This window comes from Taeniopygia guttata, chromosome 4 (assembly GCF_048771995.1).
Source record: "Taeniopygia guttata chromosome 4, bTaeGut7.mat, whole genome shotgun sequence".
Lineage (NCBI taxonomy): Eukaryota > Metazoa > Chordata > Aves > Passeriformes > Estrildidae > Taeniopygia > Taeniopygia guttata.
The window spans coordinates 37,249,373-37,269,492 of NC_133028.1; the positions used below are offsets into that span (position 1 = coordinate 37,249,373).

General features: G+C 40.7%; 1 protein-coding gene across 4 annotated transcripts in view; it reads left to right on the top strand.

Moving 5' to 3' along the window:
• Positions 1-13,530: 13,530 nt before the first annotated feature.
• The window catches only part of SH3RF1 (SH3 domain containing ring finger 1), an 83,711-nt gene continuing 77,121 nt past the window's right edge, over positions 13,531-20,120 (top strand). Inside the window, exons 1-2 of one of the 4 annotated variants that reach the window (XM_030271383.4) lie at positions 13,531-13,670; positions 14,970-15,458. In XM_030271383.4, coding sequence (XP_030127243.4) covers positions 15,072-15,458 — 387 coding nt within the window. In that variant the 5' untranslated portion in view covers positions 13,531-13,670; positions 14,970-15,071. Of the gene's footprint in view, positions 13,681-13,853; positions 13,999-14,074; positions 14,407-14,969; positions 15,459-20,120 lie in introns of those variants that run through there. The other 3 variants (XM_072928411.1, XM_002186952.6, XM_030271384.4) reach the window with 3 other exon arrangements.

The window sequence follows — 20,120 nt, forward strand, 5'->3', positions numbered from 1 at the left end:
TCTTAGGGTCAACTAGAAAGCTAGAACTACACACAAACTTTTGGATTGCTTGCTTTTTTGACTTGCAGTTGGCAAGATGAGTAACTGGAACTTAAACATTTGTCTATCTTTTTCATCACCCATAGACAAGGGGTCTCATTTGATTTAAAAAGAGCAGGCTTTAACTCCTCTGGAAGTTTAGCTCAGGAAGAGTTGTAACTGCAGTGAGGTCTCCCCTCCTTTTCTCCAGGCTGAGCAGACCAAGTGATCTCAGCTGTTCCTCATATGACTTCCCTAAACAGCCCTTCACCATACTTGTAGCCCTGCTTTGGATGCTTTCTAATAGCTTTATGGTATGGTATGGCCAGTCTCCCCAAATGACTAGATGCAAATTTAAATAAAATAAAACACTTTTTGCACATGTAAAATGTATATTTGGGCTTGGTCTGATCTTCCTCTTTGCCAGTGGCTGGGGAAGAAGCATGCCCCTGACTAAATTACTGATTTGACTTCTGTCTCACACTAAAAGCATCACATCAAAGCTCAAATAAGACTACACTCTACATAATTTTATTAGCTGTGATAAACCAAATACAAATATAGAAATTTAACTTTTCAATCCTTTTAAATGTTTTTCTTTTCAAATAACTGTTTGCTTTCTCAAGTCTTAGTTTACCATTTATTCATTCATGAACCATGCAGACTCAAATTTAGTGTGATATAGAAATCAATGGTTACCATTCCTAAAACCTTTTTTTGCCATTTTTATCATAGCAATTTAAATGGAGCAATTTGTATCATTTTAGTAGTAGTTTTAAAACCCATAAAGAGCTTCATGTAAATTAAATTTGTGTGTTAATGCAATTCACACTTCAAAACTGTTTCCAAATTGATATATTTTCCAGCTGAGCTGATGAGTTCATCAATTCAAATTGTAGCACTTAGAATGGCTGGCTTGTGCAAGAGTCTTAAAAACACTTCTTCATCAACTAAAGCCTTAATTGAGCTACTTCCACAGAAATATATTAATTTACAGTTACTTGTGAGTCCTGTATATATACATATATGTGTTTGTGTATGTATATATATGTGTGAGTGTATATATGTATATGAGTTCAGCTACTGCTCCTAAATTGCTTGCCTTGAGCATCTCTGATGTGGTGCACTCTTCCAGATTTTATTTCCAATATATTTTTTAAACCAAGACGGGATTCAGCCAATTCCATCCACTCTCTTTTTAACAATACAGTTTAGAGAACTCAAAGAGCCAAAGGTTTGTAGAGTTTTTTCACATGAGCTGCATAACACAAGGCAAAGCCATGGGCAGGCTCCAGAGTGGGAATACTCCAGCACTTGCTTAGTTTCGGGATGGCTGTGACAGTTCTTTCCCAAGTCATCCCTGAGGTTGACTGTATCAAGTGTGAGGCGGGAGAGTTGCGTGATTCACTTCTGCTTGGCTGATGGATGTTCCCTTAGGGACTGCAGTCAGCCAGGAAAAAATTCACTTCAGATTGAAATAGGACTGTGGCTTGAGCTGATGCAGGCATGCTCTGAGGAGAACCAATTGGGTCTTTGACATTCCCTAACTTTTGCTGTATCCTGCACACAGTCCTGACAGTAATGTCTCCCCTAGGGGAAGGGATGAAGTATGCATTTTGGCTGTGTCCTTGATATAGAATAAAACTTTCCTAAATTCAAATTGTAGGCTAAAAGACTGTGGTTCTATTTCTCTTGAAAAATTTTAAATCTCAAGCAATACTCCAGGGATGCCATACTTTCCTCCTATTGGCTTCCCCATCAGCAGTCAAATGTTCTTATTGTTGGTTTTTTTATTGCTGGTACAACTATTCTGAATGCTGTCGGATAAGTTCTGCAAAACTAAGGTATGTAGCCTTTTTCTGAAGGGGTTGATTTGATGTGGGTAGAGAAAGGACAGAAAACCTGAGGTGCATGAGCCACAACTCTGTCTATTGTGGAGCTCTACGGACTTGAGCCCTGCTTAAAACTGCTTTTTATAAACTGCTAAAGCTGTTACATTTTCTCTAAATTCTGTTTCTTCTTTTGTATGAAAGTTTAAAAAAGACCAGATGTGATAGTTACTGCCATTCCCTAGCTGGCACGGTGATACTCAGTCAAAGGTTGGAGTTGATGATCTCAATAGGTCTTTTCCAACCTCATTTATTCTGGGAATCTGTAACAATTCTTGATAAAGATGTGTGAAAGATAGAAATAAAATGCAATAATTTACCATAATTATAGCACAATTTAATTGATCCTTTCCCATTGACATTAATTTCGATAACTTACATAGCCATTTGGAGTATGTTAGTTCTCTTCTTTAAACATTGTAAGACAAGCCTAAAAGATGAAGTCTATGACAGTTGAGCTTCTCAACAGAGTATATTTGAACATAACATTGATGTTCAATACTTTGATGTCTTTTAATTATTATAAATATGAACATACTTTATTTTTTTATACTCAGTCATTTTTAGCCTTATTTAATAGACCTGTATTTATTTTTACATATATGAGAATTATTTCAATGGCACTGATGTTATTTTTAACTTAGTAATATAGCACTTTTTTTCCAGCTATGGGAAAGCCTAATTGCACTAACCTCTATATCCAGTTCCACTGTGGCCTTTAGTACATCAATTAATGATCACAGTGCCCTGAATAACTTAACTCACTGTATTAACTTAATACTTCTTTGTCACCTTTCCTCAGACAACAACTGTTGCTTTCTCTACATTGGACAATCCTCTTTGTCCAGAAACTTCAGCAAATTCTGACTCCACAGACCATGAGGTCAAACATTGCCAGGTGGGAAAGGAAGCACAGTTCAGTCCTGACCCACAACCTTTGTTAACCAGGCAGTGATACTGTAGTAACTATTTTGCTCGAATCCATAGTGGGCAGTTTCCACCACAACCCCCAGTATCTCACTGTACATTACTATAGTGGAGCATGAACAAGCACTGTTATAAGGCCTCCTTCCTCCCAATAAAATTAAAGAAAGCTTGAGTCAGATCCCACTGTGATTTGTTAAGCTTCTCCTGTTCACCATAGTCTGTTCTTTCCCTCTGCTGATGATTATCAGGACCAGCAGAAGGAAATGTTCGCCCACCCTCATACTTGGGCACGAAGTAGAGCATCATTGATTAAACTGCTGAGAAGATGGGTGTGAGCCAAGGCATCAGATTCTGAGCTGCAGTTGGTGAGGATATGAACACGTCTCCCATTATGCTTATTCTGCCACAGTGAACACAATCTCCATCAGAAGGATGGGATATAACAGATGGAGCTATAACTTAAACCACTTTGTAACAGTTCCTAAAGCTCATCTGTCAAGGATGGTGCCAGACTGCTTGTGCAGTGTTAGTAAGAGAAATTTATGTATGAACATACAATGTGAAACAGGCCTGCTGAGGAGCAAAAGCTGTGTAGCCTGTAGTGTTTATCTTGCATTAATCAAGTTGTAATGTATTTACTTAGCACTATTTTTGTTTTCACTTGCTGGCAAAATCCCCGCAGATGTTTTATTCTACCTTACAGCAGTTAAAAAGGTGAGAAATGCATAACTGAAATAATTTACTAATTGTGTAATTTCCTGGTTTATTACACAATAAACCATGGGGGCTTGTTAGAGGATCACACTAAACCTAAGTATGACACAGGTCAGATCACTTCCTGCAGTCACTGGCTTTAACAAAGCTATCTATGACACTTCAACTCAGGTATTTTCAGCTGAAGTTCAGAAGAGTGGCAAGCCTGTAAGATGTGGAATTTCCCCTATCCCTCCATTCTGCATTTCTGTCTTAGTGGTGTCTGAAGAATGTGCTGCTCACAGCTACACTGATGGTCATGGAAATTGCAGGTACCTAATTTCTGGAAACCTTGATACTTTTGCAGCCTTAGGGAACTGTATTTTTCTTGCCATAGGATAACAGAGAGGTCAGAAGGCTTTGTGATCATTGGCCAGAAGACTGTATAGAATAATAGAATGATCTGGGAGAAAAAATGCACCGAAAGCATCTGGGAGTTCGTGTGCATACTAGATAATATATTCTATACTAATTTTCTGTGGCTAAGTTTACTGTTACTGAGGCCTAGAAGTAGCCAAATAAAACATCAGGGAGGCCTTTTCTATGTTTCTTGCCTCCATTTTTCACTAACATTTTTACATTTGCTCACTCCCTCTTCCAATGGAACTGGAGGGGAAAGTGCCAAGTACAGCACTATGACATGAAGAAAAATACTGAAGGCAGCAGCATGGAGGCCATGGTTTCAACCACTCTCCCTCCTTTGCCCAGGGGAATTTCAGTGACCTCTTGACACATCCCATGGGAAACTTTAAATTGACAAAGGTATTTGCCAAGTAAATACAAAAAATGGCTTTAAAATAGTATTGTTTCTGACTTAATCCTCCTGAAGTCAATGCAAGTGGGTTAAGGTTCCCAGAGCAGCTGTAATGCACTAGCCTCAATCTTGATAGCTGGGTATGTGACTGTGTATCATGACTGATTAAAAAACACTTCCAGGCACTCACTAATAGTCACTGGGGAAACTGAAAATAAAAATGCCAAAAAATTATGTTACAACTTATTTCTGGATTGTGCTGGTATATTGGTTAAAACTAATATGGTTCACATTATGCAACACTACCTAGAGTTAAACATTAATTTGTCCTTTCAAAATAAAGGGGAAGGCATTTTATGCTCATTGTTAGCTGATTGGTTATTCTGCCATGTTTATGCTGGGGTAAGTTTCTCAAGAATGATTGTTGTGACTCTTGGAAAATATTCTGGCTTTATTATGAGCCAGTTTCCAATTTTTCCTCTGAAATCTGAAATAGAAAGACATGAGAGTATGTTGCACCTCAAATGTCTCCATACCATATTCCCCCACACCCAGAGAACATTTGCTGCCCAGTAACACTTGCTGGTGATTATTAACTTTGATTCTGCTTGTTGGTAGTATCATTAATAGTAGAATTAATTCTACTCCAGGATAGGTTGCTAAACTGGAGATCTGTAGTTTAGTACTTGGAATTGTTCCTTTACTTCCTCCCCAGCTTATTATTTAATTGAACCTGTAGAGATAAATGGATCTGTGCCAGTCCTTGTCTAATTTGCCTTACATTCTCTTATATTTCCAGTCTTTTTAGCCACAAGTTGCCGAGTCTTCCATGTATGAGATAACTGTGCCTTCATGTTCCCCATGCCTGTCATTTAGAAGAGGATCAGCACAATAAATCCCATAAATAAGAATGCTTCCAGAAGACAATACCAGAAAAAATGCTCACCAACGTGAACTAGTATGTAGGAAAAGACCTAGTACATGCCGTTTGCTGACAGTTCTTTAGAGCACAGCTGCCTTAGATATATGTAAGAACTATGATGTGGATTAAATATAAATCAGTTTTTTAGCACAGGTGTGACCTTAGAGAAGAACTGTGGTAGAACTGCATTAGGAGTTTGCAGGTTTTTGGCACACTTACCCATTGTCAGTGCCTCAGTCCATCCACACACAGAGTCACTCTTTGCATTTTCTGGGACAAGTGGGAAAACATTACTTGAAAATTAGTTTGACTATAGCTCATATAAAGTGTCCTTTTAAGAGGTATTTAAGGGCTGATTCTTAGCTGGGGGATGGAATCCAGCTGCCTGTTTTCTTTGGCCCCAAGAGCCAGCTTCATGTGATTTACATTTTCAAAGCTGACTTCACAATGAAAGAGCTTGAGGCTTGGTTTTGAGGCATGACATGGGTTTTTTTTGGGATTGGGGTTTCTTTTGGTGGTGGGGGCATGCCAGTGAGTAAATATTTTACAGCCCACATTCCTAGTTCTACTAAATCAGTGGCTCCAGGCTTTGGGACACTATAAGTAAGCACAAAGGCTGGAATTTATTGCTAGTAATGATCTATGAGATAAGATTTTTCAGCTAAGCCAGTGCAGAGTTCTCTTGCCAGATGTGTGGGAGTGAAAGTGACACAAATCTTAAAAAAAAAAAAAAAAAAAAAAAAAAAAAAAAAAAAAATCTTTGGCAGTCCCAGAGTGGTTATATAGCTTTGTAGCTCTAGCAGCCTCAGAGAATTCATTTTGTGTCTTAGTGTCCTTACTGACTTAGAAGCCAAGTCTCAAGCTTTATGAAAGGAATCCAAAGTAGTGCCATGAATACTCCATAAATTTATCTCACTTCCTTAATCTTATTTTGAACAAAGATAGTTTTAGGGTTCTTTTCCCTACATTTCTCTGTTTATAAAGAACTGTGGTAGCAGAATGATAGTGATTCTGCAAAAAATCACTAGGGAACTTGTCCCATTATTCCCTTTCTTTCATCCCATTGTAATTAAAAACTTTCCTTCATAGTAAAGCTACATCATAAATCCTTGGTTTTTGCTTCTAAGATATCACGGACAAAAGTATGGTACATGGCTGGTACACCGATCATGTCCAAAATTCTGCCTACATCCTTTCACAAGTGTACCAGGAAATGCAGAGAACCAAAGCTGTAAAGGAGCTTCTGTACCTTTCATACAACCAAGAGGCCTAATTTGTTCTAAGGGGGCTGCAACTTTCCTTGGAGATGAGGGTACATTCCAAAAAAGAATACTAATGTCAAAGAAAATGCTTTCCCTTGGTGTATCAAAGGATACTGCTTTGACTAGCTTGGAGTTAAAATGGTAGTGCACTTTTAATGCTGTAACACATTTTAATTTTTTATATCCTAGTAAACAAACTCTTACACAACCTATCTCATTATTTATGTATGACACCACAGCAGAACTGTTAAAGTGTGGCAGAGATGTTTGAAAAGTATATATGCTGATAATCCTACTTGCCTGTCACATAGCTCTGCCCAGCAGGCACTTTTAGTAAAAAAATGCTATTTTAGGGAAATAAATCTCTGAAAAAAAAAATCTAGCTGTGTATGCTTTTAAGAACTAACATGACTTTTTTTTTCTTTTTTGCAAACTATCAAACGTTACAGCACTTGAAATTCTAAAATAGCTTAGTTTAGAATTTAATCTTCTTGTATATTTTGCTGTAAAAACACATTTATTTAGTGAAATTCATGAATCCATGAATCATGAATCCACATGACATGAAAAGATGTCACATATTTATCCTGGAGCATCTTACCATGCCCTGCTCCTAAGTCTGAGAGTGTAACACAGCTACAGACTCTTCTGGGACAAAATTCAAACCAACTCTCTCTGCAGAAGAGATGTAGGTGAAGGGATTATGGTACTTTTCAACAGATTGCCTGATTTGGACAGGAGGAGGAACTGCAGGACTCATCATAAAACAACAGGAACCGCACTACAGATACATTACTGCTACACATTTGTCACACTTTAGCTTTCATGACCACAAAAGCATAACTGGTTCTAAAGAGTTACTCCTCCATAAATGCACTTGCAAAAACTTCTCTTGGAATAAGACACTTTGGATAAGGTGTTTGTTAAGACCTGCAGAAAGTTCTGAATTTTCATTACGTTGTCATGCAGTTACCCAAAGGAGGAATAAAATCCTCTACGTCACCTGCTGTAGAGCCTATGCTCTGAATGGACATGGAAATTTCTCATCTAGAAAGACTGAAAAGAATGCTTAATATGCTCTAAGGATTTATTTGGTGTGAAAGTGTGAATAGATCTGAGGTTCCACCCTCTTACTGATTGGAGTACCCCAAGGCTTTGGCCATGGATGATTGCTCTTGGAAGGTTAATTTGACTGAAGGACCCCTCTAGATAAAATAGCACAGTATTGTGAATTCTTCCCCATATGTGAAACTTACTGACTAGCTTTGTCTTCTCACAGGATTTTAGAGAGTGAAGCTGTAATGTATTTCTAGAAATATAAAGTATAACAAAAGGCAGAATCTAGGAATTATAGACCTTACATGATGGATAGAGACATCTAAAACCCACAACCTCCTTCTCTCTCTATAGCCTACATGCAAAAGTGCTGCTGACTCTCCTAAGCAATTCCTTCTCCTATCTAAAATTGCAGATTTAAATTTTTTTTTTTTTTTTTTGGTCAAAAAATATCCATGCCAAGTATCCAGTCTCCAGGCATTTGGTTTCTTTCAGACACTTTGGTAATGAGGTGTGGTAATGAAGACTAAGCAAACTTTGACGAATGTTGAATATCCTCCATGATATTTTTGTTTATTTAAAAAGAAGAATTGTTTGGGCCCTGCAACTCATCTTTGTTTTTGAACACATTTGGGTGTCCAAAGCTCCAAACACTTGTCACAGTGTTCCTCAAAGATAAAACAGGACTTTAGTCATTTCAGGTCACTATCACTGAAGTGGTTTATTACAGTTCTGCCTGATCTCAGTCTAGAGTGAGTAATGTGATAATTTTAATTCAATATTTATATGTTTAGTGGTTTATTATTCATATGAAAGAGCTTTACCCTGTGACTGGAATGCAGCCCTTGCAAGTGGGGAAAATACTAATAGCTTTTTAATAGCTTACAATTTGCTAACAATATAGCAAACTATTAAAACAGCATGTAAGCATTCTAAAATGTCTAGGGCAGTCAATATTTCTAACACTACATTCTGAATCACTTACAAATCTTTGGGAGACCAGACCTTAATGGGACTGGGAGATACCAAGAGCAGAACTGAACACATAATCTGGTATGCTCCATTCCCACCAGAATCTCCCCTGTGGAGACAACACTAATTCTAGAGGGGCAAAGAAGCATTACGACCAATTCTGCAGCCTCACAGATTAGGTCTGTAGCTTATCAGCTGTATGCAAGGATGGAAAAATATATTCTGATTCCGGAATAAACTTATTAAGAATGGATTCTAACATTTCTGCTCCTCTTCTAAAATCTTCACAGTTGTACCGTCTGGCTTGATTTATTCAAACGTGCATTCTCCTTTGTTTTTCCTTTAACCTTATTTGTAGTAAGGGCAAATCCAAGCTTACTGGTTAATGAGATGCAGGCACAATGTTCCCATCAGCATAATGAACATTTAAATCAAGTCCTTGACCAACTACATAATCCAACACATTATTGCATTCCTTCAGGGTACAGCACTGAATGATGCGGCTAGGTTATAGGGATCATAAGCACCCGTAAGCCCAGTGTTTTCCTGTGACTAACCTAATGGGAATGTCTTGTAATAAAAAGCTCACTCAAACACTGAAGAGTTGTAATATCTTTATTCTTTAATGCCACAGACACCTTTTGTATTGCACATTTCCTCCCTGTGACTCAAATTAAGTTATTACAATAGCAGCAATATGTACAAAGTTACAATCCCAGGTTCACCTTATCAGCGAGAACTGGCTTACAACATGAATACACAAATGATACTGTACTCAAGAAAACTGGTTGCCTAGAACACAGCATAAAAATGTACTATCAAGTACATTTGGGCTTCTAGTTTTACAACTCATTTTTCCCAGCTCCTCACCAATACTAGAACAACAGAGATCCTTCTAGCAGGATGCAAAAACCTTAGAAGTTTGTCATTGATGTAGTTAAAACTAGTTCACAACCCAGAAAGTGCATTAAGGATAGCACAAAACTCAGTTTGCCAGCAAACCAACTGGATCAGTATCAACCATGCTGAGCTCCTTGCTGCTAGAATTGTTGCCAACAGTAACTGAGCTTGATAATTTAAACCTGGTACTTACTGAAGAAAAAAACCCAAACAAAGAACTCAACAAAAAAACCAAGACAGCAAAGCAAAACCAAACTGCAATCCCACCTTAGCTCCCTGAAAAAGCCTGAAAACAAAATCACAAAAAAAAAAAATGTTTGAGCCTTCTGCAGTTATCTGAAGACTTTCAGGATGGAATTCACAAATAAATTAATTGTGCCTTCATATGTTTATTCTTGCAGGCCTGCATTTCTCTACATGGCAATCAGTTTTGTTTTATTACTCTAAATATATATAGTGCTAACTTGATTTTTTCAGGCAGGTGGATTATCCCTGCTGTCAAGGGTAACAATCTTCAGGGACATTTTGTAGGATTAGAAGGAAGATTGGACCTGGTGTTGTTCTGTAGTGAGTTAGTGTATTTAGTGCATTAGTACCAAATGTCTTTAAGATTTGCATGTTGGAAAATGTGCAATTCTGTAATATCTTATTAATAAAATTTTCTAAGAAACTAGATGCAGATGACTATAGAGTACATTTCCTATCCCCTCTTCCCAATAATTCATCGGCAAAAGTTGATGGAATATCTGGAGAGATATTAAGATTCTAGAGGTTTTATAGAAAACAGTGGTCATATAAAAAATAATCTAATATTGAATGTCCCTCCTACAGGAAAGGGTGCAGCAGATGTTGTTCTCTCTTCTTGTGAGCTGCCAACTTATCAATTAACCATTGCTGGTCAAAGTCAGGTACAGTATAGACCGTCCCACATTTTAAAGACAGAGGAAAAACTAAGGGTACTTGGAAATGTGCCAGAAACAGGAATTATTGCAGTAAGAGTTAGTTATAAGAGAAAGTGTGACTGTTTCAATTGAGTGGGCTGAAGACATGGGGAGAGGCCTTTAGGCTGTTCGGTTTAGAGAGGAAAAAAAGAAGGCATTGATGAAAGAGGAGTACAGAGACCACAGTGGGTTTATTGCACTAAGGATGCAGACAGAAAAAAGGAAAGCAAAAGGTGTTACAGTTCTTTCTGACGTTGTCCTTTGCTGTTCTTCCTATTGTCCTTTGCTTCTTCCTTTACTTAACAGCTTCCAGGTGAAGAGAAACAATATGCATTGGAGGAAAAAAAAAGTGTGCCTGAAACCCAGTGACAAAAATACAATTCATTACACAAAAATGTGTAAAATACATATATGAATAGACATAATAATTGTAGAAATCCAGGTTGAGTAACTGGTGGGCCTCATCTTTCAAATCTGTGTTTTTAAGGGATTTCTGCCCTTTGCATCATGTACTTAATAAAAGCTGTACAAGAAACTAATGAACTGTGCATAAGGATGGGACAATTTCAAGAAGTGAGGCCACCTCACATAAAAATGTGCAATGTCTGAATAGTGCAATTCCCTGCTTATGGCTGGCAGTAAGAAAATAACAGCAATTCTGTTCCTTTTGGTCCTGGCACCAGAGTATTGCAGCCTCTCTGAGTCAAACACTTCATGTGCAAGAGGGCAGAGGTATACTTCTGCACACACTCCCACATGTTTTTACATGGATCATAATTGCTTGAAAATTAACTACAGCTACTGCTCAGGAAGTAACATATTTACCTGATGCTCTTCTGAGTGTTTACTGCTTTGGTTTATATTCCACAATGCATTTAGTATATTACAGACTTTACATAAAACACTATCAAAGACCAGCCCTGATAAAGGAGTAATCTTTTTATCCTGCTTCCTTGAACTTTCATCTTGCTTCCCTGGTGCACCACTTGTGTTGTAAATTCCTTTACTGTTTTAATAGATATTTTACATTCCTTAGGCAGCAAACAAAGTTTAGACAACAGTAATTGTCTTGCTAACAAAACTATGCGAGAAAGGCTGGCAAATAATTACCATGAGATCTTTTGAAGAAGCTAAGTCCAAAAGTGAAATCCAACTCTGAAAGGAGACTTTGTTTAGATTTAACAAGTCCCTGTTTCAAATGTACTGATTATCCTTTTTCCTGTAGCGACAGCACTGATATGGCAAGATAGAGGAATACTATGAGACATAGGAATATTCTTATGTATCAGATGTTTATACCCTTCTATTTATGTTACGATACTTCCTGGAAAGCACAGATATAGACCAGAAACCCATCTGTATCAGTTTTCCTAAACTCCAGAACTCATGGGGGAGGAAACCTTATTTCTTAATGAACTGTACATATTTAGCAGCTTCAATATTTCCACTACTATAACTGAAAAATAAAATAAAATATTAGAGATGCAGTGTGAGAGAGTACTTACTTGGAAATCCTAATAATCAGAGAATATCATTACCATTGCAAACAAACAAGTTAGCATATCCAGAAAGTAAGACAGAAAAGACTGTCACACTATCAGCTTATCCAAACCTACACAATCCATGTGTGAAAAAAAAAAAAAAAAAAAAAAGGCAGCTTTTTATACATATACACAGAATTCAAGTAAGGATGACAGCAAATTTAAAGTTACAGAATATCCTGAATTGGAAGGGACCCACAAGGATCTTGATCAAGTTCAGCTCCTGACCCTGCATGGGACAGCCCCAAGAATCACACCACATGCCTGAGAGCCTTATCCAAATGCTTCTTGAACTAAGCCAGTCATTTGCTGTGTCAACTTCCCTGGGGAGCCTGTTCCAGTGCCCAGCCACCCTCTGGGAGAAGAAACTTTCCCTAATATCCAATCTAAACCTCCCCTAACACAGTTTCATACCATTTCTTAGGGTCAACTAGAAAGCTAGAACTACACACAAACTTTTGGATTGCTTGCTTTTTTGACTTGCAGTTGGCAAGATGAATAACTGGAACTTAAACATTTGTGTAGCTTTTTCATCACCCATAGACAAGGGGTCTCATTTGATTTAAAAAGAGCAGGCTTTTACTTCTTTTTGTTTTATGGTAATTTGTATGTATCTTGGGGTTTACTTCCTCCTTCATTCCCACAGTCTTGCAGAGAAGTATCTCGCACAAAACACCCCACAAGCAAGTGCATCATATCCTGAATACAGAGGTGTGTGGTTGTGTGTGGGGGGAGTGTGTGAAGAGAGGCACTCACCAATTTTCTGGCATCATTTATTTACTGAAGCAGTCCTATCACAGAACCATTTAGTTTGGAACAGCCCTCCAAGATCAGCGAGTCCAACTGTTAATCCAGCAGTACCAAGTCCAGCACTAACCATGCCCACGAACACGCGGCACTCGACCTTAGCACAAGCGTGCTGCAAGGGCCCGAGGGAGCAGAGCCGCAGCCGAGGGCAGCGATGGACGTGACACGGCAGCCCCGTCTCCTTCCCTGCCCGTGCCCAGCACGGACCCCTGACCGCCCTGGGGCGGGGACGGCCGCAGCCTCACCGCGTCCCACCGAGACCGGGAGCTGCGGGCGCACAGCCGGGGAGGCTCCGGGAGGGTCCCCCGCCCGCACACGGCCGCCGTGCATGAGGAGCCTCCCTGGGCGGGCCGCCAAGGGCTCCGGGCACCGCGGCTCCTCCTTCTGTAGGCCTGGCAGCCGCAGGCCGGCGCTCTGGGTATGACTTACCACAGACAGCGAGCGGGGGAAGCCCTGCGAGGAGCGAGCGAGCGAGCGACCACCCACCCTCGTTCCCTCCCTCCGTCCCTCATCCTCGTTCGCCGCCGCCTCCATGCGGACAGCGGCAGCCCCAGGTGCCCGTTCGGGCTGCCCCTGACGCACAAGGCAGGGGGGAAGCGCCTGCTCCTCCTGTCCCAGGAAGCCGCCTCCCCTGCCGAGACACCTACCGAGGTGCGGGCGGCAGGGAGGCCGAGGCGGCCCCACGCCCCATCCCCGCCCGTGAGGGGCGGTGCCGCCGCTGGGCACCGCCGGGCCCGCCCCCGCTCCCTGCCCGCGGCCCCTCGGCGGGGCGGTGCCGGGCGGGGCGGTGCCGCGCCTCGCGTCAGCGGCCCCTGCGCTGCGGGGCGGGGAGGGCGCGGGAGTCTTCGCGCTGCCGCGGCGGGAGAGGCAGCGGCGGGGCCGGCGGCGGCTCCTCACGGGAACAAAGCGGGGGCAGCGCGGCCGCACGGTGAGAGCCGGTGAGGGACGGGGACGCGGCGGCGCTCGAGCTCCCCCGGGACCCCGGCGCTCCCCGAGGGGCGGCGCGGCGCGGCGGAGGGGCCGCGGGCCCGACCCCTCCCTCCCTCTGCCCAGCGCCGCGGGGCGGGGTGACAGCGCCGTGGCCCCCGCCCGCCCCCGGCTCCCGGGGAGCCGTCCCCGCTCGCCCCGTGTCCCCGCAGGGACCCTTGCGCGCCGCCGCGGTGTCCGCCCGCCTGCGGGTCGCTGTTCCCTCGGGGAGCAGGGCAGTATAAAGCAGGGAATCGGGGAGGCGGTCCGGGCGCGGAGCCCGGGAGCAGGTAGGTGCGAGACGAGCTCTCGGGGAGCCGGGGGCGTCGCTTCCCGCGGGCGGCTGCGGGGGCTGGGGGGAGGCGCTCAACTTCGCCCGGAGCCGGGCACTGCCGAGGTCAGCAAGCCTTTCTCTGGCCGCGGAGCATCCTGGTGTGACTTCTCGCAGAATGTTGGTTTTTTTTTTTAGGGGGGCTCTTTATTGGTGTTTGGTTTTTATTCCCCTCCCTTTCCCAGCACGTCGCTACATAGGCTGGAGTTCGCTGGGGGCTCGCCCCTGCCTCTGTGGCTGCATACGCAGCGCTCGTGTTGTCCTAACGATATGGCAGTAGCACTTCCTGCTGTAAATCACTTCGCGATAGTTTTTGAAGCGCTTCTTAAAGGCGGCACTGTAATGAACCCTCTTGTCAGTGCTTGCGGTAAGCTTAAAACCCTGTGAGCTGGAGGCTGTTTTCAAGGCTGAGCTATGTAATGTGCTGCAGTAGTTTTCATAGAAAGGGTGGAAATGTAGTTCACTGTTGGCTTAGTGTTGGCATAAATGTAATTCTCCTTGCTGTACCCTGTTGGTGTAGGCTGTGTCGTTTTGGACCCCGTTGTAGTTACATTTGCCGTCTTCTTGTTGTGAAAGAAAGCTAATCTCAAATGTTCACGGTGACTGATGTATTAAGAACTATGAAAAGTAAGCTTTATTGTACTGCTGTACTGGGGATGGCTCTTTGTTCTGGAATAATTTGAGGAAATAAAATCACTCAGACTGAAATTTATGAGGACTTGAATGTAAAAACCTTAGCTGTTAGCATTTGTTAAAATATTTTAAATAAATAGATACATTAATGTAGATTGCTACTACTATATTCATGTTTCATTTATTGAATTAGTCTAGTGATCTCTTATTTTGCTGTTTGTATGAACATTGTCATATAAAATGGTCTTGTTGACTTTTTCCAGCTTATTAATGCTTTTTTCCCTCAAAAAATTTTAGAGTACAGTCAGAAGAGGAATGGATGTAACATGATACCCTTGCAGTTTTCAAAACACACAGATTCTGCAAAAATTTGTTTCTTCATTAAGTAATACAAGGAAAATGGATGAATCGGCTTTGCTGGATCTGTTGGAGTGTCCTGTTTGCTTAGAGCGACTTGACGCTTCTGCAAAAGTCTTGCCTTGCCAACACACGTTTTGTAAACGCTGCCTGCTGGGCATTGTGAGCTCTCGCAATGAGCTGCGATGTCCTGAGTGCCGGACTTTAGTGGACTGCGGTGTTGATGAACTGCCCAGTAATATTTTGCTTGTTAGACTACTGGATGGCATCAAACAGAGGCCTCGGAAACCCAGCGCCGGCGGTGGGACTGCCGGCACAAATGCTTTGAGGGTCCCCACCAGCACTGTAGCTAATTGCGGATCAAAGGACCTGCAGAGCTCGCAAGTTGGGCAGCAGCAAAGGGTGCAAGCGCGGAGCCCTCCTGTTAGGGTAAGTACCACGTGGTGACAGTATTTTGTTGCATTCCTGTCTTTTCCTCCACCATTTAAAAACAGTTGTTGGCCTCTGCTTTGGGATAAGGGCAGTCAGATAGGTAATACAGCAAAACAATGTAATTTTGAGAATTTCTGTAAATTTCTAGCAAAGCATGTTGGTGTTCCAATCAGTGTTGGTTTAATGTTATATAAATACTAAGAATGCTTCCTGATTGAAACTCTCAGTTTTTGAGGCAAGAAGAAGAAATTCCTTAACTGTCCAATTGAAAGTCAAATAGGGCAAGGTAGCTTACGTGGAAAGCTTAAATTAAGTTATTATTAAGGATATAGATCTTATGAAGAACATTTGAAATTGTTTTTAGTTTGTCAGCTGCAAGAGCAGGTGTTTCGTTTTGGCTTGTGCACTTTCTGAATTTTTTTCTTAAAATCAGTAAATTTCCCTTAAGTTAGACATAATGAATGTTAAACACGAGTAGAGAAGTTTCACCACTAGCTTCTAAGTGTCTACATTTTTACCTTCTTTCCTTCAAAAAGCAATTTTTGAATGCCTGCAATCTGCTAAGTTGTTTGCAGTCTTAGTTCTCATCATTTCTTTACTAGTTTTTCCTCAAGTATATTTTCTAGGGGATTTGGAAGATGTATGTACCATGATGGGAAGACATCACCTTCTTTGTATATTCTAGTTCCTTCTGAAAAGCTATGCAACCTGTAGGCTCTGTCATACCTTATAATCAAGACTCACTGGCCTCAGTTATGATTATTCATTCTAGAACCTGTGTCAGGAAATGTAATTTTATGAGATGACAGACCTTGCTTTGCTTTATCTAATAACAAAGCAGGACAGCTTCTCTGAAAGGTTTTGCTGCCCAGTTTGTTTGCGTTCCTGTGTTTGAAGTGGAGTTTCTCAATGGTTCAGGTGGTTTCCGTCTTGTGGAGTTTGTTCGATTTTTATGAAATGTGTTAAGGAGTTCCAAGAAGAAGACTTGAATGTATTTTTGGCAGGACTAGTCTTTATTTTGAAGTGTTTCTAAATTATTTAGTTTATTTACCCAGTGAAGGAAGACCAACACTGATTTTTCTCAGAAGTGCTTGACATGATTGGCATCTCTCCAAAAGATCTTGGATACACATTTTAAGTTTATGTAAGGATTTAAAATACAGTTGTTTTTCTGCTAGGTGATACTGCTTTCTCTGCTTCCTAGAGATCTCATTAGGTTCTTTACTTTAGAATATAGAACTTACAATTGTCAACTCACTTCCTGCTAATGAGTTTTGTTTTGTATATACATTAATTGGTGAGAAGGTGATCTGTGGGGTTTTTCTGTTAGTGGTTTGTTTTTGTGGTTTTGGTGAGTTTTCTTTCCAGAATGTAGAATCCTTAAAAAGTAATGCAAAGAAGCCTCAGGAGTATCAAAACCACTGTGGTCTTCTCCAGAACTTTAAGGTGTTTATCGTGATACCTTGCGTTTGCTAATGCTCTTTGACTTATAATTTTTTAATATATTTTTGTCTTGACCTTTGTAAATAACTGTATTTTCAAAGACTGCTTCTTCTCCAAAAAGGTTTCTGGTGCAGCGCTATGCATGAAAGACTGTAGTTCAGAGTTTCTCAAAGCCTTATTAGACAAAATAACTTGAATATGGAATATTTTATCTTTTTTTTTTACATGTTCTATAATATCCTGTTTTGCAACATATGCATTTCCAGATGTTGTGCAGAGTAGAAAGTGATAACACATGGAAGGTTGCTTCAGCTTGTCCTGTACCATGTGCCATTAAAACTGTGACCATATGCATTCCTCATGCAATCACTGATTCTCATTGTATATTAAGGATAGTTTTTAGTGTTTTACAGTAAGTATTATTCCATCTTTGATTTTGGAGTTTCACAGGCATTCTTATGCCTTCTTTCCTTTGAGAGACAGGGAAAGATGATGAGCTCATCATTTGTCCACTTTGTCCAGAGCCTTTTTTACTAGGACCGCAGTACCTTTAAGGACATGAACCAATTTTGATGGATAAGAAGGTGGAGACATGAGCTACTTTTCTGTTTTCTATATGAAAAGTGGTTATTGAAAAAAAAGTCCAGAAAGGAAAATGCCACTTTAATTAAAGTGTTGAAATGAATGCCCTATTTGTTTTGCTAACTCTAACATAAAGATGCTTGCAAATACAGTTCCTCCCTGGGAATTGAAGAGGAAAATCTGTTTCTAGATGAGTGGCAGAGTCAGATTTCCTAAACTAATTTTGCTGAAGGGGAACTAGTAAATGAAAGTTGCTGTAATGTTAAATGAAGTGAATGTAGATGAAGGCTGTCAAGTCATAAACATTCTGCTTATACCCTGAAGTAATACTAAGCTCATAAATGCCCTTTCAGAGAATGCTGTAATTTTCAGAAAAGGTTAATACAGCATGTACTGCAGCATGATTTCCTGAACTGTATCAATGACTCTGGAGTGGCCAGCCCTGTAATTACACAGTATATTGCATTCTCTGTATATATGTAGCGACACATGGCAATAAACAAACAAATGGTTCTTTGAGTCTTAAAACTAATGGAGCTGGGTGGGTGGTGGAGATTAACAAATCTTGTGCCTAGTATGTCCCCCACTAGAGTAACCCTGTTTCTTTCTGTAACCTCTGTAAGCTTTCACTCCTGTAACAATGGCAATTTCTCTGTGCAAGTTGTTAATCTATTTTGTTCCCCTGCTGTTTGGATGTATAAAGCCTCCTGTGCCTTTCCCTAATACTGGCTGGACTGCACCTGATGGAAAACTTGTGTTTGCTCTCTACCCAGCAGTTCTGTCCCAGGCGGCCAGCTTGCTGGGGACAACAACTTAACTTTATACACATACTGCAGCTTCCTCTCTGGTATGGATGCAATTTTAATGTTTTTCTCCTTGTTTCCAAGTGAAAACCTTCAGGTAGGTTGACAGCTTGGAAGATCTGTAAGAGCCACAGCCCAGCTGCTTGCGACTGGTCATAAGGAGCAAGTTGGGCTGTTGAGGGACTGCATGATCACATGAGCCTTGTTTCCTTCAAAAGAGCATTCAAAAATGTTAGGGTTCATCCTTTTATGTTTATGCTTATGTTATTAATTTTTTCATTTTCACAGATTATGTCAAACAAGAATTATCCTAAGTTCCTTATGACAGTTTTACAAGGATATGTTTATTGCTGGAGTCTTATATGTAGCTGTGTGCATAAGTTGCTAGATGTTGGAGAGCTGTTCTCTCCTAGACAGATTTAAGATGATCCATATTTAACTTTTCCTTGGAATTTGTATTTGCCTAAGATATACTAAGTTTTCTTCTAGTTTGTTTATAGAGCAGCTTTCTGAAGTTAGGGCTATCTTTTCCACATAACCTAGAGAAGAGTTGTCTAGATAGACTGAAATCTCATCAGTGTTGAAAATACTTTGTAATAAGGTTTTCAGCTATTTTCTGGACCAAATGTAGGCAGGAAGAGCTAAGAGAAGAATTCAAATTATCTCTATTAAGAAGAGAAAAGCATGAATAGCTCAAAATTGGCCATTCCTGATACAGTTGATGCTTATGCTGAGTAAGAATTGATAGTGTAATTTGAATATATTACACTGTATATCAGTGGAAAATCTTATCAAGAAATGTTACAGTGCAATGTGAAAGTCCTGAAGGTTTCCCCTTTTTGGTTATTTTTATTCTGGAATGCCTGTAGAAACTCTGGAGATACCATCCTCACTGAAGTCGATTTGAAATGAGGGTAAAGAATCATTACAGGTTGTTGGAAAATGCTCCTTTAGCTGTTAAAGGTGGCTAGAGCCCCTGAGTTGGTTATGTTAAATTCTTTTATACTGAGGATGAATGAAGGACCCACTAACAGGAGATGGTTTTGTGAGTTTCTGCTAATACTTAGCAGTGATGCTGTGTATCCATGCATCCATTTTCATGTTTGTTTAACAAGGAAAGCAAAACTAAAATTTTAAATTTCTGTATCTATAGTGCTGCAGCAGTGGTCATGTGTGATCCAGTAGGCTTGCCTGGGAACTGCTGAAACAGTTGTAATGGCAGAAGGGAAAATAATGGAGCCAGGTTTTCCACCTGTAGCCATGGTGTTTGACCTTGCCACACATCTTGGGGCAGTAGGGACAGTGGGCCACCTTATGGTCTGTGTGGACTTAAGCAGGTTGGGCTCTTCTGTCAAACTCAATGGATGATGTAAGCAATCCATTTTCTTTTATCCCAACCACCCTGGAGAAGAGAGCTTAGAGACTAGCTCTCACAGTTTGGCTGTTGAGCATGTTGGAAAATCTGACAGGAGCCAAAACAACCGCTGCTTTTGTAGTCATGGCACTTGCTGGACTAAGAAGATCCTGGCAGAACTTAAGTGTCAAAAGAAACCTTTTGGACTAGAAGATAACAATAGGACAGAAAATGTGCATTCATAGATCAATAACTTTATTACATTATTGTAAATAAATATGGGGATAGCCAAGCATAGCAGCAGGTGTAGATTGGAATGGATGTTCAAATCATCTTGGAACAAGAGGTAGTGGAATACAATAATACAAAGAAATGTATCAGTAAAAGTCTGCTGGCAGGGTACTCTTAGAGGAAATTCCCATTGTCAAAATAGATCAGATTGTAAAGTATACCCATTTAAAGGAAAAAGTAGCTGTA